Genomic DNA, 22,909 nt, shown 5'->3' with positions numbered 1-22,909 from the left:
GCGTTTACTGAGTCTCTGGATTGTGCCATTTTTTCCTTGTGCTTGATTTAATCTCTTGTTCTTCATGTCCCTACAAGCAATAGACTATATACCATACACAAGCACACACACACACACACACACACACACACTCACACACACACATTCACATGTATGCACACCACAACCACATCCCTACATAGGTAATGGGCTATGCCATCTAGGTTGGTATAAATATATTCTATGATGTTTGTGCATGATTAAATCACTTAATGATACATTTCTCAGAAATATCTCCATTGTTGAAGTACACATGACCCTCATGTGGAATGGCAAACCACACCCAAGGTTCACCATGCTTCAAGTAGTCACCGAGCCAGCCCTGGGCTGCCCGCCTTAGAGGACTTCTGGCTACATGATAAGCATAAAGCCCCTATCTGGTTGGCCAAGCAAGCTGGCCTTCCATCACCTGTGGTGAGAACCTCATGAGTTGTGGAGGAGAAACGGCCTCTTCAGTGTGCCGGGCACCGCCATGAACCACGAGTGGCCAACCCCCACGTGGCGAGCACCTCAGAGGGTCCCCAAAAGTCCAGAGTCTACAAGTAAACAGAACCCATTAATTACTAATTATCATGGCTCCAAAGAAATAAAAGAGGACCTAGAAAGAATAATGGGAGAAGATCTAGACCCAGTAGGTCTAATGAGGAAATGAAAACGAAGAGGAAGAGTGAGAAAAAGAATGTTCCAGGCAAGGAGGAAGGAGCGGCACATGCCGAGGCCTGCAGCTGGGAAAGCGCTCCGGGGCCAAAGGAAGCAGGCGTTTGGAAGCGGCAGGTGGCGAGGAAGCCAGGGCCGTGCGCAGGACCTCGACGGGGCTTGATTTCACGTCGCTGAAGGATTCTGAGGGAAAGGCTGTCTTTTAAGAAGACCGCCATCCAGAAAGCAGTCTCGACCCTGACTCCCGCGGGGCTGTTGTTTGCACAGAGACTTTGCCAACCTGGCTGCACAAACCGGGTCCCGGTCTCCGGTCCCCAGGGCCCTTGGGCATGAGTCACCTTCAGCTTCTGAAGGCAGGTGGCCAGCGATGGCCCTGAGGCCCGTCCCCCCTCCCGCCACCCAGCAGCTGTGCCTCAGCTGCCATCCAACCAGAGCCACAAAAAATACAAGGACAGTGATTGTCCTACCTCTTACAGCGAAGAGGAGGCCATGTGTGGAATCCCATCGTGCACCTGGAACCATGCCGGCACAGTTGGTGCTAGAAGAGAGTTTCTTGTGTCCACAGTTATGGGGTCCAATGCAACCAAATGCTCCCACCTCCAGCTGGGCATGAGTCACCTGGGCTCGCCCCAGAGAGTCCGTCCTGCTGGGGACAGAACGCCAACACCTTTGTGGGCTTTTTTTTTTTTTTCATATATACTCTTACTGGTGTGTGGTAGTCTCACATCAAACAAACACGCACGTTAAGTAACTCCACAGACCCTGTGCAGGTGGCCCAAAGGCCACATGTGGGCAAATGGTGACGTAGTGATTGTGGAGTTAGATAAATCAAGTTCAAATCACCCTCGGCTTTCCACCTGTGTGGCCTTACATGGCATTTAAAATTTCTTCACATCTTGCTTTTCCTCATCTGAAAAATGAGCTTATTAATACCGGTAATGCTCCTCCTCCCCCAATGAGGACGAAATAATATTTGTGTAGAGGGCATACAAGTTACAATCACAGGCTCCAGTGTACCAAGGTAGAACTCAACTTTATTTAGCTATAGCTTGTCTTAACTTAGCCTATGACTCTGTATTTCCACTAACAGCAGAAATCTTTAGATTGGAAATTCAGGCTCACTCAGATCACTTCCAGCACTTAGAAAAATAAAAATAAAAAAGCCCTTAGCCTCAGAATCAGGGTTTCCTCCTTCTCTGCTGCTGGCTCGTCCGCCACAGATGATCCAGGTTCTTTAGGGGTTGTGTATGCTGACTTCCTGGGGGCTTCCACCTGGCACAGCTGCTCCTGGACGCTCTGGTGGCCACGGGCTGTGTGCCCCCGGGCTTGGCTGTCATGACCCTGCCCTAGGTGTCCTCACCTGACAGCCCCCTGGTTTCTTAGCTCGGAGCTCTCAACAGCTGCACTACTGTGGTGCCCCCAGACCATATGGCCGCCTCTAACATCTGTCCAGCTCCTGTCCTCGGTCATTTATTAATTTGCTGCTTAGCCCTCCAGTGGGTCGGCCTTGCCCGGAGTTTGATCATCTCAGCCTGCCCCCGTCACAACCGGCCCCGCGGCCAGGTGGACGGAAGGTGGGGGCTCCTCTTCCTGCCTTCTTCCCTGTCACTGTGAACTCCAGGGGCTGGCTCTTGGGTACCACAATCCTCTTCTGTCTCTGTTTCTCTTTCACTCTCTCTCTCTCCCTCTTTCTCTCCTCTCTTCTCTTCTCTTCTCTTCTCTCTCTCTCTCTCTCTCTCTCTCTCTCCTCTCTCCTCTCTCTCAAGCACACACACACACACACACACACACACACACACACACGCGCACACACACGCGCGCGCGCGCGCGTGCAGATCAAAATCTTACCCTCAGGACTTGTATTTCTGCCTCAGACTTACACAAGCCCACTCAACTCTTCAGCTGACTTCTCCCTTCCAGGGGGTGTCTGCCTCCCCAAAGGACAGAGCAGGCGGACCCCGGTAATAGGAGGAGGTGGAAGGCAGAAGAGAAGTCGGGGACGGCAGAAGGCGCTCCACTGGGCTCCCATGACAGCAGCTCCTTAACCATCTTAGAGAAGGTGCCTAGCCAGCCCACGAGCCGGCCTGGGGTAACACCTCCAAGGTCACGCACCAGTGACTTGGGGTCATGGGATCGCTGGGACCCTCTGAGTGGGCCCCTCTGAAATGTGCCCCTTCCCCAGCATGAGGAGCGGCGCAGGCAGAGGTGGAGGTGCCAGTCTGGACCCACTTCTTCCTCAAGGGGCCAGAAATGCCCCCACTGGGCGTCTCCTTAGGCTCAAACATTGGTCCCTCAGGGTCAGGTCAAATGTTTAGATTTCTAGGACAAGGTGTATTTTAGAAACTTCCTAGGAGTGAGGTCTTTCTTCTGGGCCCCAACGACACTACAAGAGAAGAAATGATAGTTTGTGGGCTTCTTATTTTCCTGAAGGCAGCAGGGGGATGAAGCGGTGCCCCCGGGCATGTCAAGCTGTCCCAGTGGACACCGAGCTGCCCTCTGTCCCCCACTCAGTGCTACGCTCAAGCAGGTGGCAGCCAACACTAGAGGCAAACTCACATCTATTTCACAGGGATCTGGGAACAGGTGCGGGAAGGGATGGCGGAAGCCACCTCCCTGGGCCCCCACAGCAGCCCCCTTTAACTCTCTTAGAGAAAGTGCCTCGTTAGCCAAGTCCAGAAACGGGTTTTTGAAGGAGTCCCAGGCCTTGGGGAGATGGCCGGATCCCGGCTAGCCCCAGTATTGTTGCTAGTAGGGGTGGTTCAGGGCGTGCTCCATGATGGTCAGAAGCGCCATCCATGTCTCCTGGGCTGTGGGGACGATCTGTGTGGCGGGCAGCAGGAAACCGTAGCGCCCGGTATCCCGGAGCTCGAAGCTGAAGGCATACTTAATGCCACTGTCATAAGCCCAATCCACAGTGATTCCACTAGCCACATCTGCAAACCAAAGGGCCAGAAAGTGCCCAAAATGAAGGGAAAAAAAGGTGTGGTCACAGGGGACAGAGGTATTCTGAGTGCTAAGTGGACACTGGGAGCCAAACACCTACCCAGCCCAGAGCATGCCAAACTTCCTGACCCAGGCCCCTCCTGTCCCACACCCTGTCCTCCCAGTCCATCTCTCCCCCTGAAAAAAGTCCCCAGACCTCTCAAACTGATTCCCTTCAAGGAACTGTGCAGCAAGTCAGGTATGGATGCTACAAAGGAACAGCTGCCTGGGTACCATCCAGATGTGGGAGGCAGCTCTGGCCTGGACCAGCTAGATCTGCCAGGCTGCTGAGAGCCTGCACCTGCCTGAGTCCAGGTGGATGTGGCATCTGGGCTGTGGCCAGGGAGGATCACTCACAGAGGGTGGTGCTGATGCTGCCAAAAATGTACTGGGTCCCATGCACCTCATACAGGGCTTTCACCGCGTCCTTGGCAAGACTGTACTGCAGGATGACAACCAGAGGGCAGGAGGCGCGGGCTCAGGGTGATTCCCCACACAGCCCTGCACCCTCAGCAGCTAGGGAGAAGCATGGGCTTAGGAGTCTCAAGAGTCCATCATGCAGACGGATCTTGTGAGAAGGTGGTCCAGCACCTCTGTCTTTGAACTTGACCACAAGTGGGAACACGATCTCCCCTCTTCCCTATCTTGGGTCTATTTGTGCCCACCCTCATTTGGGGAGTGAACCAGGATGCCAGGGGATACGCCAGATTCCTCCTCCTCCCCTAGCTCTAGGCAGCCCATCTTACCAGCTCCTCCTCATTTGAAACAGGCTCCAGAGAGTGGCCATAAGGGTACATGAGCATCTGAGAATAGCTGTGGATGGAGATCAGAGCCTTGAAGTTCCCATGGCCCGTGATAAAGTCCACTATGGCGGCCACCTCTGGCTCCGACTGAGGCGAGGGCCCGCGGTATGTCTCTGAGCAGGGGTTGTTGTTAGAACCATTTCCTGGAAGTAAAGTGAAATCACCCCAAAGGTTGGAATTTCCAGGTGTGGCAGGGACAGTTAGTGCTCACAAAATACTCATGTGTTCCCTGATGTCTCCAGCCTGTTTGGTCAAGGTCATGTGACTGCTTCTGGCCAATGGAAAATGTGAGCAGAAATGATGTCACTTCTGGTTTAAGGCTGTTAAGAGCAAGGGTGACTTCACCCTCTCTTCTGTCTGGGTGGCTGGAAGCAAAACATTCTAAATAGAAGCAGCATCCTGGGTCCCTCTGTCACTGCCAGAGGAGAGCTGTCAATAAGTCATCTGTCCATATTGGACTTTGTGTGGCTGTGTTAAGCCACTGAGACTTACGGAGATATTTGTTACTGTTGCATACCTTGGTCTCATACATTAGAGAAGTATTGACCCACATCATGACCCAGCAATTCTAGAACTGCAGGGAGCCCCCTCGGCTTGTCCTTTAGGTCTAAAGTCCTGACTGGTTTCATCTGAAAGGCAGGTCTGCCTTAGATGGTGCTTCTGTGCTGGGTTTTGGCCCCAACCCCTTTGGCTGACCCTTCTTGGTTTTGCTGCCGTTTGAGTGCTGAGACACAGTGTCTGCTCCGGCTTTACCCCAGCCCTGGCCCTAAGAGCTCCACAGACTTGAGAGCCAGGGGAAAAAAACAAGCCCATAGCTGCCTGAAGCTGGTCTTGGAACCACAGATCCAAGAGATCTTGGCGAGTTCTCAGGAACTCATCTGCGGAAGAGGGCAGAGAGCGCCATGCTCCTCTGATTTTCAACATGTTTAATTTGTCCCCTTCTCCTGTCTTTGCTCCCTGGTCCTTCCCCTTCCCCTCCTCCCTTGCTGTCTTCCCCTTCCCACAGGCCATGGTATGGAGCACTGGGCCGGGCTAGCCAAGCTTTGTGGGTTATGACCACATGGGCAAGTTCCTCCTCTCCCTCCTCTTCCTGAAATAGCTGCCCCCAAGCCAGGTTCAGAGGCCAGGGATCCCCAACTTCTGAAGCCTCCCGAGGATGCCACAGCACCCCTCTTGCCCCCAAGGTCAGCAGGCTCGCCCCAGGAACAGGTCATATGAGGCTCTAGGAATGCAGCAAACTTGTCCTCCCCAAAAGTGCAGGTGAGGGCTGGCACCGCGGGAGGGACAGATAACTCATGACAATTAAATTAATGCGACCATAAGACCATAAACAAAATCTTCCCGCCTGAGTCACCAACCCAGACACTCGCTATTTCTGGCCACAGGCAGCCCAGAGGCCATTTTGTCCCTGGGAGCGCATCCTTTCTTGGTCAGCCAGTCCTCGCCTGGGGTGGGGGACCCAGTTAGAAGGGGGCTTGCCTGCAGAGAGCAAGGGGATGAGAGGGCCCTGGCTCGCAGGGCCCTGTTTGTTGTGTCTGCCTGGAGCTCCTGCACCTGCTCCACTTGCTGAATGACAAGTAGCAACAGATGAGCAAGCGGGGGAGGCAGGAAGCTCGCAGCCCAGCGCGGGGAGCCGGGCCCCTGCCAACGGCCAGGTGGCTTTGCCCAAATATGGAGAAACACTTCAGGCCATTAGTTCTGGTTTGAGCTAAGCAGAATAAACTAATCTTCCCCTGACCAAATGGGAATTAGCTGCCTGTCTAACGTTTGCAGTCAAGGTCCTCTGAGCCTGCCTGTTTCACAAGTACCTGCTAATGGATTCATTAGCTATTTATTTTTCCTTCTCTAAAAATGTAATTTGTAGCAAAGGGAAATCTCTGGAAGGACATGGTAAATTATTAAAAGCAGTAATCTTTGGGTAGTGGGATTATGGGAGCTCGCTGGCCCTTCTGGGCTTTTATCCCCCCCCCCCCATAATTGTTTTTTACATTGCACATATACATATTTTTTTCCCTGGAGAGAAACCCACAGCAGTTATTTTCTTGAAGAGGTAATTTGTCTTTCCACTAGCCAGACTATGTCGGGATCTGTGGGCACCAACTGCGGCCAATTGTGAGGGGTCCATGGACGCCCACCCAGAGCAGCAGCAGGTCATTGGAGGTAGAAAGGCCTCGGTTCATACAGCCGTGTTCTCTCACAGCAGGAGTGACCCAAAGCGCAGACGCCCAGGCAGCCCCCGCCGTGCGGGCCAGGGCCCTCGCTCCAGTACTTCAGGACTGCCTTACTTTTCAATAAGAACAGACCCAAAGAAGCGAGTCTCAGAGTGATAGATATCCTAATCCAGAATGTTCTCTGCTTGTCGACAGCAATGACACTGAAACCAAACCCGTTCCCCACCGGGCAGCCTGGGTGCCGCTGGGGACAGGGCTGCGTGTGTTCTGAGAACGAGGCCCAGCACCCCGCCCGTCAAACTGCTCCATTTCTGGGATGCACCTACTGTCCCTGGGCTTTCTGGAGGACTCAGTTTCCCCATCTTTGCCTAACATTGTGAAGAAGAGAGACAGCCAGGGAAGCATACCACAGGACACAGGAGAAAGGCTCCCACCCAGCACAGGGGCCGTGCAGCCCTGAAGGTACACACAGCCCATCTGTCACGGAGGGCCGAGGTACACGCCAGGCTCAGGCCAGCTCTGGTGACAAGGACTCATGCATTCTATATTTGAATTATTGCTCTGACCTCTCCAAGGGGTAAATTTCAGGTCACAGCTCTCGGGTCAGTTCCTCATTCTAAGGGACTTCCTTGTGCTGGGCTCCCTTCAGGGAAGGCGTAGGGACACATTGGGGGCGCCGTAAGCTCTGGGTTTGGAACAGCTGGCAAGACTACTTGTAGTTCCTCAGGCCTTTCTCTGCCGTGTTTAGGGCTTGACTCTCCCAGTTGGCCCTCATTCTGGGAGCTGGGGCTGAAGGCTTGGCCTATGTATGCATTTGACACACACGTGCAACCTCTCCCGTATCCCATGGCCAATCCTAGGTATGTGCTTGCCTGGCCTTGGCCCTGACTCATGCAGATTAGTGAACACTGTCCCTGCCTCCCAACTCATGAGGCAACACAACCTGCCTGTGTAGGAGAACCGGCCAAAGACCAAGATCTCCTCCTCCAGCCCCACCCGGGACAGGCAGATTGCCATACCTCCAAAGCCCGACTTCCAGTTCCTGTTGAGATCCACGCCAATGCAGAAGATGCCGGGTCTGTTGGACTTGTTCTTCCGCCACAAGCGGTTCTGAGAAAGCCCAGGTCAGGTGGCCCATTCCTGGGCCCACTCGCAGGGATGGCAACGCTGACATCCCGGCCCGTGAAGGGCCATCTATTGGGGCAGGAGGCGGCCAAGGGGAGGAACTCCAGGACAGGATGGGGCTGGCCTGGGGCTGGGCCAAGGCTACAGGGCAGATACATGTGGTCCAAGGCACAGGTTTGGGGGAGAGGCTTGAACACCAGCTGCCAGTGGTGGCCTTGCCACAGTGGAGGCTGCGGGCATGGCTGTGGTACCTGATCGGCCCTCCTGCCCTCGGCCAGGCTCTCAGGGCCAGCTCCAGAGGCCATGGCGACCTTTCCCTGGTCCCCCCGAGAGCTGACCCCTACCCCACACTTCCCAGGTGCCCTCACCATACTGTGGGTGAAAGCAAACCCATCAGGGTTGGTGACAAGCTCTATGAAGATGTCCATGGCTCTCAGTATGTCGGTCACGACATTGTCTGTACCGTATTCACTGACAATCTGAAAGAAAGGATGGGGGATGGAAGGGCCTCTGGGCTCTCCTAAGAGGTGAAACAGGACATTAGCACAGCCAGCGGCTGCAAGAAGAGGTGTCACCAGGTTATCAAGTACATCCTCGTCCAGAATCAAAGTCTTGAATTTTAAACAACTGGAGGACAGAGGATAGATGTGGGCCCTGTGCTGCCAAAGGCCAGAGCATGCAGTAGTTGTTCCACAGGGTAGGAGGGGGTAGAGTAGGAATTAAAGGAACTAAGCCTAATTTTTCAACTGGATCATACCATTAAATACTGAGCAGCCAGCCGGGCATGGTGGCACAAGCTTGTAATCCCAGCATTTGGGAGGCTGAGACCAGAGGATCGCAGTTCACAGTCAGCCTCAGCTACTTAGTGAGGCCCTCTACAACTTAGTGAGACCCTGTTTCAAAATAATATTCTTTATTTTAAATAATATTCTTTATTCTAAAAATAGGGCAGGGGGTATAGCTCAGAGGTCAAATTTCCCTGGGTTCCATCCCTAGATCCACACACACACACACACACAAAAAAAAATACTGACCAGCCCCTCCCCCAAGCTCCAGCCGCCATCATGGCTGCCCTCAGCTGCAGGCCCCTGCTGACCTTCTTGGCAGTCCAGATGCCAGTAGCATGGGTGATCCACTCCCGGGAGTGAATCCCAGTGTCAATCCAGATAGCCGGGCGCTGATAACCTCCAGTGCTGAACTAGGGAAAAGAACCAGGACCCCAAACAGAGGATTGGCCAGAGAGAGCTGTAGCGCTATCGCTGGGCTTCATGGAAGGAGGGCCCCGGTGGACCCTCGCTGCCTGGGATGGCTCTGTGTGCCAGATGTGCTTAGCCTGAGAGATGGGGTGCATGCAGCGGGTGTGACCATGATGCACACATGCCCCTGAAGTACATATGTATAGAAGCCTTTGGCCCCACAGCGATGTCTAGGAGGGCAACGTGATCCAGACAGAAACACAGAATTTCCCAGGATGGAAGGCATCTTAAGACTAGTGCTTCTCAAGCTGCAATGGGCACAGGGATCCCCATCCCACCCCTCCAGTATCTAACAAAACTGCAGATTCTGATTCGGCAGGTCTGGGGAGGGGCCCGGGGTTCAGCACGTCTAACACACACTCTCCCAGGTGGCGTGCAAGGGACACACTTTGAGTAGCAACACTACAGAGACACGCTGGTGGGGGAATGGAAGCAGAAACAGGTGCGGTTGGGGGCCAAGTTAGGTGAAGCACGCAGCTGTGGCTGAACGTCCACCAGAGCATTGTTGAGAGCAGCCGCGCTTGTGTTTCCTGACAGCTGCTGTCAAGTGCCCCACGAGGCCCACACTCCCGAGGGCTTTTTCCCAGTGGGCTCTGCGCTTGCCCCTCCTTGCTTCCTTCATGACAGGACACCTCCATTGCCAAGTTTGCTCAAGTGCTGTCCGGGGGGCCTCGGTGGGGGGCTGGGAGGGTTCCTCCGGAGACTTGGACCTATCTGTGGGGTCTGCCTGAGCCAGATGATCCAGTCATTGTCATATGAGCCCTTTGTGTACCTCTTACCCACTTAACACGTGAAGCAACAGGAAGAACACTGACTCACCCAAGTCCAGGTGACAACTGCCACCTTGCAGCCCCACGCCCCAGCAACCCTCCCACTGCTTCCGGACCAGGTCACTGCACGGTCACCTGCCATGCCTTCAAGTATTCAAGGGTGGACCCCTGAATAGCACAATCTCAAAGTTCATGAGTTGCCCCAAGATGGGAGTAGATACATCTTCCCTTTCCCCAAAACTCCCATCCAGTCACTACCTCCTTGAGCTCTAGCTTGGCTCTCACTGTAGAGTCAGTCCACTAGTTGACCCAGAAAGCTTTTACCTTCAGAACAAGAATGGAGCGATTTTCAAAGCTGTTGCCAATGTGAATTTTAGAAACAATATCTGAATGCTCAGTGACAAAGTTCTCAATCCAGCTGTATATCTGAAAAGAATGAAGTCTATCAGATTGGCAGTTACTGGGGAGTAGGGTGAGCCCCAAGGTGTCTCTGAATAGTCTCCTTCCCCCATACCACCTTTTCTCCACCTCCTTTGAGAGTCTAAAAGAACCCAGGTCAAGAATTGTGAAAATTGAAGATACCCTAGGAGCTAACTAAGGGCAGTGAGCTGCGGTCTCACTAGATTGCCAGGTTCCTCATCCCTGGGTAGAGCTATGCCTTTGCCTGGGAGAACAGCATGTGCTGAGCCTACCCAAATCCCCAGGCATGATTCTCTGTTGAAAATCCTCTCTCTTGCCTTCTTTCTTTGGCTTATTCAATGCATTTGACAAATCTAACAGACCTTGTAGCATTGTTTTCAATTATTTATTTATTTATTTATTTATTTATTTATTTATTTATTTATTTATTTATTTATTTATGGTACTGATGATGGAACCCAGGAGCATTCTACCTCCAAGCTATGCCCCCAGTCCTATTTTTTATTCTTTACTCTCACTAAATTGCAGAGGGCCTCACTAAGTGGCTGAGGCTGTCCGCAAACCCACAATCCTCCTGTCTCAGCCTTCCAAGTACTGGTATTAACAAGTGTGTACCATCACCCCGGCTTCTCCTCCCTTTTAGATTCTAGACTCCTTGAAGGCAGGGTTTATATTTTATTTATCTTTAGCATCAATAAATAGTGACAGACTATATTATTTTGTTCTGTTGTCCTTTCAATACACATAATTAAGAAATGAAAGAAAACAAAGCCATGGTGGTGCACACCTATAATCCCAGTACTTGGGAGACAGAGACAGGAGGATTACAGATTTGAGATTCGCCTCAGCAATTTAGCAAGACACTCAGCAGCAACCTGTCAAGACACTGTTTCAAAGTAAAAAGAAGGAGAAAAGGAGGAGGAGGAGGAGGAGGAGGAGGAGGAGGAAGAGGAGGAGGAGGAGGAGGAGGAGGAGGAGGAGGAGGAGGAGGAGAAGGGAGCTGAGATGTAGTTCAGAAGTAGAATACTCCTGGTACCATACACACACACACACACACACACACACACACACACACACACACACACAATGAAAAAAGAAAAAGAAAAAAGAAAAGGAGCTGGGCATGGTGATACATGCCTGTAATTCCAGTACTTGGGAGGCTGAGACAGAAGGATCGCAGGTTCAAGTCCAGCCTGAGCAATTTAGTGAGGCCCTCAGCAACTTAGTGGGAGCCTATTTCCAAATAAAAAATAAAATAGGGCTGGGAATGGGAATATAGCTTAAAGGTAGAATGCCCCTGGACTTAATCCCCAGTACTACAAAAATAAATAAACAAACAAATAAACAGGGCTGGGGGTCTAGCTCAGAGGTAGAAAGCTCTGGGTTCAATCCTCAGTGCCAGAGGGGTGGGGGGAAGGAAGGAAAGAAAGAAAATAGATCCTCTGCCAGGCCTGGCAGCGCACGCTTGTATTCCCCGCGCTTGGGAGGCTGAGACTGGAGGATCGCACAGGTTCAAAGCCAGCCTCAGCTACTTAGTGAGGCTCTCAGCAACTTAGTGAGACCCTGTTTCCAAATAAAATATAAAATAGGTCTGGGAGTATATCCCAGAGGTAGAAAGCCTCTGGGTTCCATCCCCAGTACCACCCCCCCCCAAAAAAAGATCCTATATTACAGATCTTGTAAAATTGAAAAATGATAATAACAGAGTGGACAATATAAATAATATCATGTCCTTTACATGTAAAATGAGGCCCCTGCCTTCAGTTTTTCTAAGAGGTGGCCATTCCTGCACCCCCCCCTTGTACATTCTCCCTTATAAAGAGGTCACCATCAGTCATACCTGCCCTACCTGGCTCTCGGTGTGATCATGAATTTTTTTCCAAGTGAAGACCACTCTGATTCTACAAGCATGGCTCTCCAATGTGTCTGGCATCCTACCCCGTACACCCCTAAGCACCCGTAGCTAGGGCCATTGAACACCAGGATTGGAAAGGTCGAGACCCCTGGATCCCTCCCTAGACAACGGGATATGAAGGCAGCTTCTGCCAGAGCTATTTTGGCCCGAAATGACTCTCTCTCTTCCTTAGTATTCTGCCAAGTAGACCCTTTGCTCCGCTCTGTTCCTGCCTAGGGTGCTGCTGACTGCAGTCCTTCCACCTGCATACTGCCTTCTGGACCACTTCAAGCTAACTACCTAACAGACCTTCACAAGTGCCTGCTGCGTGGTCCCAAGCTGACAGTCTCCCATAGACTCCATCATCCTTCACTGGTCTCTCCCTGCGTCTGGAGACCACAAAGGCCCAGATGTATAAGAGAGCCTGGAGCTGGACCAGACTAGCCTACCTCTTCCAGGGTGTGATAGGAGGAGTAACTGAAGCTACTGGTGCTGCGCTCCAGCCTGCGGGATCTTGCCATGGCTTCCCTCTCCTCATTCAGCAGCACCTAGGAGAGGACAGAACCCAGCTTGGGTCACAGTGAGATGGGCAGGTGCCCTTTAACCTTTGGCACCCAGGGACAAAAGCACCCAGCACTCAGCATGCCTGGATCCCTCTACCACAGGGGAGGCCGACCAGAATCTTCGCCCACCCAAGGCGCCCTTGTTTGTAGCTCTGGGTCACAGGCAAGTCTTGACAATGCCTTCCTTTGGACCAGAGCCTTTCAGTTTAGCGAGTATCTTTATCCTCAGGATCTCACTTGGTCTGGTGAGATGAGCAGAGGCCAGGGAGGAATTGACTCTTCACATTTTAGAGATAAAGCAGATTGGAGAGGTGAGGAGACTTAATGGCAAAGCTAAGGAGTGACAGAGGCGAGATAAGAACCAGATACTCTAGTTCCTAGCCCTGGGTTCCTTAAGGCTTTCTATCAAGACTAAAGGCCAGCAATGACACATATACATAGCTATGCATATCTGCATACGTGTCTATATAGGAACAGAGAGACAAAGAAAACACACAAATGCACAAAATGTTAACAGCTAGAAATTCTATCATACTGCTCTTGCAATTAAAAATGTTTTTAAAATAATGAAAAATCAAGTACCCTGCAAACATAGGGGAAAAAATACTAAAATGCCAAAAAAAAAAAAAAAAAGTTTTCAATAGAATGCCACCGATGCCTGTTAGGACAGGAAGAATGGAAATTCAAGTAATTCTTTTCTCTATTTTTACATTTTGGCAGTGTGCTTATCTTACTTCAAGAAGTAAGGGTTCTTAAATGAATAAACAATCTCTATCCAAATAGCCCTAATGGCTCGTGCAAAGTAGCAGCCATGAAGCCTTCCATCCTGGGGCTGGGAGAGGGGGTCCCCTCACCACCTGCTATGGACGAGGGACGCGCTCAGCCCTGAGGGCCAGTCTGCTTGTCCTCATAGGTCTTAAAATGGGGCTGCAAATCGATGTCTGGGGCTTGTTGTGTGTTTAAGCGCCAACTACATGCTAGGTGATTGTTACTGCAATGTTTTCTGGCTGGGCTGGCTGGGCTCGGGGTCTTCCGCGCCTGGGCACCGCTGGGGTTAGTGGTGAAACTGGTTCTCACGGGCTACTCACAAGCACCCTGGGAAGCTCTTACAGAAGGAATGTGTGTTCTTCCCAGGAAATCCACCCATATCTCAGGACCCCCCCACCCCGTGACCGAAGTGTGCTACCATCGCGGGCTGGTACAGCCAGCTGCGGTGAGCAGCTGCGGGGGACAGCAGCTGGACCAAGGCGTCCCCTCTGGCCTCACCAGAATGAAGTTATGGGGTCTGGTGGACTAATCTCCTAGGGTTGGTGAAGGGCCTGAGGCAGGGGTCAGAGAAACTGGGAGGAGAGGGCGAGAGAGTCTTCTCAGCCCACTGACTGAGCCCCGGGGACACCCACAGGAAGACAGCTCCCAGGCCAGCCCTCCTTCCACAAAACAGCTCAGAGGCAAACCGGAGGTCAGCACCAAACTGCAAATAGCTTCCCAAACACCCTCCCGCCTTGCGAATGGATGTGACACCCTCTTAGGAGTTGGGAATGCTCAGGCCCTCTCGGCTGGGCCCCAGTTCCAGGAACATTAATCTACTCTGGCTTGAAAACAGCACAGATGTTCATTCCCACCCCAGGGCCCAGGGAGGGGGTGGGAAAGCTAAGAACACGGCCCTGCTCCCAATGCCTCATTACAGCCCTGCCGGGATCCTCGGGAAAAAGCTAAATAAATAAATAACTCAGAAGCCATTTGCCTCCCTGGAAGCCATAACCTGACAGGGATGGCAACACCCTGGTGCCTTGGTGTGAATTAATTTACGAAAAGGGTAAGGAAGGGTGGGGGCATTAAGCCAAGAATGGCAACCCAGGGCAGAGGCGGGGAGGAGATCCCAGGCCCAAAGCTGGGGCTGATGGACAGACACCGCTCATGGAAGCACGGTGGGAGGTTTGTGATGGCCGCAATCTCCTCTCCTGGAGGGTCCTTGGCTTTCTCTTCCAGACCTAATGTTGGCCAAAGGCCCCGATGGTCCAGACGCTACCCAGGGAGGGGCTCTTGTTCTGATTTTGTTAGAATGGACCACCTCTGAGGTCAAGGCCGGACCCCACCAGGAGGCCCCAGATTAGACCCTACACACTTGCTAACTCGGGCGAATTCCTCATGCCTTGGTTTCCCCTCCTTAAATGGGAAGTCATGTTACCACATACTTTAGTGCATACTCTAAAGTGTTATGCTGCCGGGCATAACCCCCGCGCTTGGGAGGCAGAGACATGAGGATCGCGCAGGTTCGAAGCCAGCCTCGCTGGCTTAAGAGATCCTGTTTCCAAATAAAAATATAAAGATAGGTCTGGGAGTGTAACCGGAGGTAGAAGGGTTTCCAGGAACCCCAGTACCACAAAAAATAAATAAATAAATAAAGTGTTCTCATGTGGATTAGAAAGATGAAGAACTGTTACCTGGATGGAGTAGCCTCGAGCAAAGGTTAGCTAGGCTGTTGCCAACGGACAGAAAGGCCAGTACTAACTCTTGGAGTGACTCCGGGGCTCCGTGATGGATCATTACAAGACATGACTAGGAAATCTGGATTTTTCCAAAGGGAATATGGCATCTGTTGCAGCTGGACAGCAGATAGCCCCATTAATGGTCACTTGGGCCAGTCAACACCGATACACCGACCCGGGTCCTCTTTTCTCCGTGCCCCCTTGACACTGTTTATTTTTTACATTTGAGCACCAACCGTACGCTAAGCAATTATAATAGCAATGTTCTCTAGTTGGGCTGGCCAAGCTGGGGGTCGGGTTACGGCAAAGCTAGGTCACTGGTTAAGTTAGGCACAGCTCTGATCTCTGGCCACTCACATAGATGAAGTGAGGGGCGACAGTCTGCCCCAGGAGATTGGCAGGCAGGACAAGTTTCCAAAGTCAGTATTTCTGAGAGTTTTGCTCTATAGGGAAGCAGGGAAATGGGGTGATGGCTGGAGGAGGAAGGGGTAGGATCAAGAGAGGATTTTTAAAGATGGGATAAATAACTCTCTATTTGTATGCTAATGGAAATGATCCAGGAGAGAGGGGGGAATTGGTGAAGCAATATGTACGCTAAATTGTATTCTGCTGTAGATGGTCAGAGGATGGGTGATTTTTGTTTTCTTCTTGTGCTTTTCCCCTATTTTTCAAATTATCTAACATGAATATTTATTAATTTTGTAATCAGAAAAAAAGCCATTAAAATCCACAGAGCTGATTGCTCAAGTGAAGCTTTTTCATGGTGACTCACCCCAGGGGGAAAAAAAACACCAAAGGGCTGAAAAGAACGAGGAGGTGAAGAAAAATTAAATGCAAATAGAGCTCACTCGGAATCAGATAATTTCTTGCCTGGCCCACTGCAATTTCCTTACCACCTCCTGCCTGTCAGTCTCCCCCTGGCCCTGTCCCCAACTCAACACTATCACTGTCAGAGTGGTATTTTATTTTATTTTATTTTTCTGAAATGCAAATCTGATCATGTCAAAGCCCCTCGGAAGGCTCCCCAGAAGTTTGGGGAGTAAAATCCCGGGCCATTCATGCGGCAGAGGATGGCTTGGCTATGGGGTCCGGTCTCATCCCGTCGGGGTGGCGGCCCCTTCTCCTCCCGGCCCCCCTTCCCCTCTCTCCAGCCACACAGTAATTACCGCCTTCTCAGCACCAACACTTGCAGCTCCTCTTGTATTCGCTCCCATAGCAACCTGCCCAGCGCACTCATCCTCTGCATTGTAATCGTGGATGCGCTCCCATCCCCCACGCCCTCCACCTCCCTGGATATGCGAGGGATGGCTTTTCTCTTTGTATTTCCAGCACTTTACCCAATACCCAGCACACAGTAGGCACCTCTGTGTCGTGGGTGGACTGAGCGGACCCAAGCCCGGGCACGAGCACTAAAGCCAGAAGTTGGGTTTTCCCACTCCCTCCCCGCCTGGCCCCAGCCACCAAACACACCCTTCTCCTGTTTCCTTTTCTCCTCACATCCATTAATTCAACTAACATTGCTTTAAGTCCCACCGATGAGGCAGAAGCGCAAAGACGCAGTGGTGGGGGATGTCACTGAGCCTTACGGGCAGAGAAGAGACAAAGGCCGACATATTAACCAGGTGCCTCCGCACACGCCTGTCCTGGACCCGCCAACAGGGTCATTTATCCTGCAGACAGTTATTGAGGGCTCACCATGTAAGGGGCATTAAGCCAAGAGACAATCAAGAGCCCGGAGGGAAAAATCAGGCCTGTGTTGTCGATATCTCAAATAAACCTGGTCGCCACCAACCAAAGTGCTACAAAGCCCTTCCCATGTCCTGTCAGCGCCTGAGCCGCCCCGTCCCACCCCTCCCCACAAATCACCATCATCACCACAAATCACCCGGATCAAGGGCCTCGCCCCGCCCCCACGCCCTGCCCTCGCCCCCAAAGCCTCAGAGCGACCTCCAGGGTGACAGGCAGGGCTTGATACTGTGCAGACGCAGAGCTGTTGGAAAGCCAGCCTGGCGGGTCCCTGGCTCAGAGGTGACTCCGAGACCATCCCTGGTGGGCAGAGATCAACAAAGAGCTTTTCAAGACCTCTTCGTATCTGTTGGCCAAATGCCATGGGGTTCCCAGGGCACGGCAGGAGTAGGGAAATGTGAACTGCCAAATAGAGGCATGGGCTAAAAACAAGAATTAAGTTCTATTTCTTTTGATGTGGTAGCCTCTTTTGTCTGTGGGAGTTTCCCCCATTTTTGTTTGTGGGGGATTTAATTAGAGAAACATCCCACCCCCACATGTTGAGCGGGAAACAGATGTGCCTGATGAGGGATAAAGGACTTTGAATAGACCCAAGTGCCCCAGCCCTGGGCCTGCATGGGAAAGGAATGCGGCCTAATGCCTTTATCCCTTGGCATGCCGTGTCAAGTGTGCGCGCCGGGAGGCTCCGTGTTCCCACACTCGGAGCCTTAGAGGAGATTAGTGCTGAACAACATGGTTGGGACTGATTCTCTGTGGACACAACTCCACAGGTACATGGCCGGCAACAGCCTCCGCTCAAGGAGGTCGCCGAGAGGCTTATGGTCTAAGTGGTACCCACAAGAATCAGTTTCGGGGGAGGCTTGCTGTCTGCACCTTTTAGGGGGTCTTTGGGACATCCTTGAAGACAGAACAGTTGAAATAAAATTTCAGGATGCTCAGAGGAGACCCTGGGGGGTGCGGAGCGGGGAGGGGAGGGGAGGCCGGACGAGAGCTGCCCAGGATAAGGCTCCCTCCGTCCTTCCCCAGGTCTGACCTGCAGCCTCTCTCCCAGAACTGCTTTCTCCTCTGGGAGAATTCCATGTGGGGGAGATGCCCACACAGAGCCCAGCGTGGAAGGAGGCGGTGGGGCAGGGAAGCACAGCGGGGCTTGCACTGGGCTTCTTTCGCCCCTCCCCCTCCCTGCACTCCATGACTGGGACGAGAGGCCTAGGAAAGACCCCAGCTGTTTCCTCCTGTCTTCATCCAGTCTCCTGTTTTGCACTTAAGCTGCAAATTCTTCCCTAAAACGATTCCCCCACAACCCACAGCATCCTCACGCACTATGAGCATAGTCCCCATCCCCCAGACGAAGTTTTGTCTGAGAAATGTGCAGTTCGATTCCTCCCGATTCCTCACAAAGCATGCAAATTTCCAGAAGCAAAATGTCTGTTTTCGGCCCAAATATTCCTCCTCCACATTGGGCCCCACTCAACCAGAAAGCAACCTGGATGCCGACATCCTTGTTGCGGGGCCAGGGCGCGACCTCACCTGGACGTCCTTTATCATGATGCTGTAAGCAAGGCCGTGGGACTCCAGATAAGCTTTGACTTCATTCAGTTCAGAGAAAGGAACCCTCATATCCACGGGGAGGCTGGGTCTGGCTGGGCCACGCCAGAAGTCCACCTTGTTCACAAAGGAAATAAAAACACTTGTGTTGATTGTCTGTCCTTCTACAATCCTATGGGTGCCCTGGAGAGCCAAGTGGTTTTTTTCTTAAACTTAAAAGAGCTCCAGCCGGGTATGGTGGCACACGCTTGTAATCCCCACACTTGGGAGGCTGGGACAGGAGGATCGCGAAGGTTTGAAGCCAGCCTCAGCTACTTAGTGAGGCTCTCAGCAACTTAGTGAGACCCTGTTTCCAAATAAAGTATAAAATAAGTCTGGGAGTATAACCCGGAGGTAGAAGGCCCCTGGGTTCTATCCCCAGTAACACACCCCCCCACACACACACACACACAAGCTCCAGTTCCATAAGGAAAACTGGAATGTGAGCAGAAACACTGGGACAAGTAAACAAAATCCCCAAGTGGCCAAGTTTCTCTTTCTTTCTTTTTCTTTTCTTTTTTTTTTTTTTGTGGTACTGGAGATGGAACACAGGGGCATTTTATCTCCAAGCTATATCCCCAGCCCTATTTTTTATTCTTTGTTTTGAAACAGGTTCTCAGAGTTGCAGAGGGCCTCTCTAAGTAGCTGAAGCTGTCTGCGAACTGCGACCTCCTGTCTCAGCCTCCCGAATGCTGGGATTACAAGTGTGCGCCACCACGCCCGGCTTCCCAAGTTTCTTTCCCTGCAGTCAAGCACCTTTTCCCCACCCAGCCTCCCTCACCCACTGCCATTTTGCCCGGATCCACTGAGCCCTAAAGAGGTCCTAACAGCTGAACGTGGTAGCGCACGCTTGTAATCCCCGCACTTGGGAGGCAGACACAGGAGGATCGCGTAGGTTCAAAGCTAGCCTAGCTGGCTTAAGAGACCCTGTTTCCAAATTTAAAAAATACAAAAAATAGGTCTGAGTGTAGCCCAGAGGTAGAAGGGTTTCCAGGAACCCCAGTACCATTAAAAAAAAAAAAAAAAAAAAAAAAAGAGCTCCTAACAGTGAGCCTATTGGTCACCCGGGACATTAGCAAAGCCCAGGTCAGCAGTGGGGCTCATCATGGCTCCTGATGGATTCCTGGAAAAGCGGGAGAAACTTCTGAAGCCCTGAGCCCTACATCTGTTTTTCCATTTGTAAAATGTAAAGACTTATAAAGTGTCATGAGTCCTCACTGATAGGGACACTCAAATAAGAGTGAGGACTTTGGGTCACGTCCAGCAATATCTGATTGCTTCAGCAGCCCTCAAACAAATCCTTCTATTATAATTGTCAAAGAAAATGTTTTCCATCTTGAAAACTTGTAGTAGAGGACAAGCGTTCTTGGAAACAGAAGCTGGGGCTGACAGGAGTGAACAAATAAAATACAGGTTTGCCAAGCTGCGCCAATTCGATCAAAAGGGAGCCGCGTCCAGTCTCTGCGCTACGTGGCATCCACCCGGAAGTTTTTGCATCCCATGTGGATTTAGGACATTCCAGACATTTAGGAGAAGGAAGGTAGGGAGCCACCGCCTAGGAAAGTCGCCTGGCGCACCAAATGTGCTGGCACAGGAGATAAGACAGGAGGATCACAGGTTCAAGGACAACCTCAGCAATGAACAAGCCTCCCAGCAACCCAGAGAGACTGTTTGTTTATTTATTTATTTATTTATTTATTTATTTATTTATTTATTTTATTAATTTTAAATAAATTTAAAATAAAATAAATGGAACCCAGGGGCATTCTACCTCTGAGCTACACCCCCTGCCCTGTGTTTTTTGTTCTTTCGTTTGAAACCGGGTCTCACTGAGTTGCGAAGGGCCTCGCTAAGTAGCTGAGGTTGCTCGTGATCTACGATTCTCCGGTCTCTGCCTCCTGAATGCTGGGATTACAAGAGTGCTCCACCATCCCGACCAAAGACTGTTTAAAAAAAAAAAAAAAAAGAACGCCGGGCGTGGTGGCGCACACTTGTAATCCCCGTGCTTGGGAGGCTGAGACAGGAGGATTGCACAGGTTCGAAGCCAGCCTCAGCTGCTTAGTGAGGCTCTCAGCAACCTACTGAGACCCTGATTCCTAATAAAATATAAAATAGGTCTGGGAGTATAGCCTGGAGGTAGAAAGCCTCTGGGTTCTACCCCCAGTACCACCAAAAAAAAAAAGAAAGAAAAGAAAAGAAAAGAAGAAAAAATAAAAAGAAAGGCCACCTGACCCTGTGGGCAAATGTCCACTAGCTTTCTTGAAGAGGAGCCACATTTGATTTTTCCAGTTTCGTGATCTGTGGCAGAGACCTTAGCAGGGTTTTGGGTTTGGGAGCAGGACAGAGAGCTGAGGAGCACCCTGCTGTAGGGAGTGTCCCCACACCCTGGGCTTCCTCACCTTCTGGGGTTTCCGACCCTCCAGATCCCTGAGGAGTGAAAGCTGCTCCTCATCTTTGGCCAGGACTCGAAGAACCTGGTCCCTGGAAAACACAGGAGGGCGGAGGATGCTGCGGAGGCGGCTTCCCCAAAGACCGTGTGGCTTGGAGGAGGCAGAGGAGAAGGGGTGGGCTGAGGGTGCCTGCAGGAAGGACTCACAGGTCAGGAGCCACACCGTGCTTCAGCCTGGAGTGGGGAGGCCTCCAGCCACAAGGCCAGGCCACCCCAGTGACTAAACAAAGCCTACCAGTGCTGCCGAGAAGCCCAAAGCCGAGACCGGGAACACAGGATGGGAAAGGTCCATGGGGACTGGTGTATCTGTGTGAGCACGCCCCCCACACATAGAACAGAGGGATGAGGGGAGTGAGGAGCAGATAACATGGGCTGGGGGACCAAGGGTGACCCCAAGTGCTCTCCAGACAGGGGCCCTGGCCATGGTCTGCCCAAACCCCATGCAAGGGGAGATCAGATACACCCGCCTCATAGCGGGGGCTGAGTTCCTTCTCCTCCAGATAGGAGGTGGAAATGCATGTGAGCTGGTCCCATGGCTGGGGTGGGCCAGCTCCCTCCCTGGTTCTGAGACCATGGCGGTGACCTCTTCTCCAAGCTGTGTCTCTTCTCTGCTATGGGGATTCTGTGGAGGACCTATTTTCTGGGATTCAGGGAGGCTCACAAATCACATCCACTGAGGGCCTGGAGCTTACCCTAGAATTTGCTGGATTTTTATTTTATTTATTTTATTTTTTGCTGATGCTGTTTTGTTTTGTGGTACTGAGGATAAATCCAGAGGCATTCTATCTTTGAACTACACCCCCAGCCCTATTGTATTCTTTATGTTGAAACGAGGTCTCACTAAAGTTGCTAAATGGCTCACTGCATTGGTTGTCCTTGAACCTGTGATCCTCCCTGGGAATCTCAGTCCCCCAAGAATTGAGATTATAGGCATATGCCACCACACCCAGCTAGACTTTGCTGTTATTCAAAGGAGGAGAAGACTACATCCATTTTGGGGTAGCGGTGTATTGGTCTTGTGGGGGTTTCTAATCCCATAATAATCTGAAGGAAGCTATGAACCCTTCACCCCCACAGGAGTACGTATGGAAAACTTATATATGATTTCAGAGAATTCTTCGCTCCCTGAAAACTTCCAGACTCCAGAACTCTGGACTTGGGGAGAGATAGTAACTCCACCGAGCAACTGGCCCTAGAGTAGAAGAAGGGGGACTAGGGAGTCACTGGAAGCTGGTTCTGGATGAAAACCAAAGTCCTGACTTCTGTATTTTGATTGAGTCTCAGCAGGACAGCCACATACGCTACACACACACACACACACACACACACACACACACGCACACTCGCACACACACATGCACACACACACAACTCACACGCACACCTTGGGACACACCCAGGTCCCTTCCCAGCCCCTCCCACCAGATAGCAGCCACTCACCCTGTGAAATTCATTTGGCCCCAAACTGCTGCCAGGAGAAAACTGCAGACCAGGAGCGTGCCCCTGTGCACAGGGGACAGCCCCGAGCGCGTGCCTCCTCCTAGGCTGGCCTGCATGCTGCTCCCCCAGGCGGACTTCAAGGGCTTTCTTCACACCCAAGCATGGTCCAGGCCTCAGGACAGCACAGCATCTGAAGGCAGAGGCCCGGCCTGAGAATGGACATGAGATTCCGGGGCACCCAGCATGAGGCTCCCTCGTACCACGCCTGGAGAGAGCCAGATACCTCCCCACACTGTCCCGCTCCTCTCCCTAGGCAAATCCTCTACTAGGAAGGGGAGAGGGAGAGAGAAAGAGGAAGACAAGCCCTTTCCTTAGCTTCTCTTTCCTCTAGGGGAATGGGGGTGTCTTGGACCAGCCTCCTATTGGGAGTAGCAAGTGTCCTTAGGACGTGGCTCCTCTCTTCCCTCTCCTGTGAAACTGCTTCTTTGCGCTCCATCTCCCTCTCCCCATCTACTCGCTCT

General features: G+C 51.8%; 1 protein-coding gene across 2 annotated transcripts; it reads right to left on the bottom strand.

Moving 5' to 3' along the window:
• Positions 1-3,441: 3,441 nt before the first annotated feature.
• CPA5 (carboxypeptidase A5) lies at positions 3,442-22,504 on the bottom strand (the record flags this gene model as incomplete). Of its 2 annotated transcripts, XM_080701348.1 has the most annotated exons (11): positions 3,442-3,629; positions 4,036-4,120; positions 4,425-4,624; positions 7,672-7,762; positions 8,146-8,256; positions 8,874-8,975; positions 10,128-10,229; positions 12,567-12,665; positions 18,443-18,577; positions 20,899-20,980; positions 22,389-22,504. In XM_080701348.1, 11 exons carry the CDS (start codon positions 22,502-22,504, stop codon positions 3,442-3,444), a joined length of 1,311 nt encoding a protein of 436 aa, XP_080557474.1. The 2 variants fall into 2 exon arrangements, with proteins under 2 accessions (XP_080557474.1, XP_080557475.1); XM_080701349.1 differs by lacking the exon at positions 4,036-4,120 and having other exon boundaries at positions 3,477-3,629.
• Positions 22,505-22,909: the final 405 nt, after the last annotated feature.

Source organism: Muscardinus avellanarius (assembly GCF_963383645.1).
Source record: "Muscardinus avellanarius genome assembly, chromosome: 9".
Lineage (NCBI taxonomy): Eukaryota > Metazoa > Chordata > Mammalia > Rodentia > Gliridae > Muscardinus > Muscardinus avellanarius.
The sequence above is the reverse complement of the archived record's forward strand: the minus strand, read 5'-3'. Positions and strand labels throughout refer to the sequence as shown.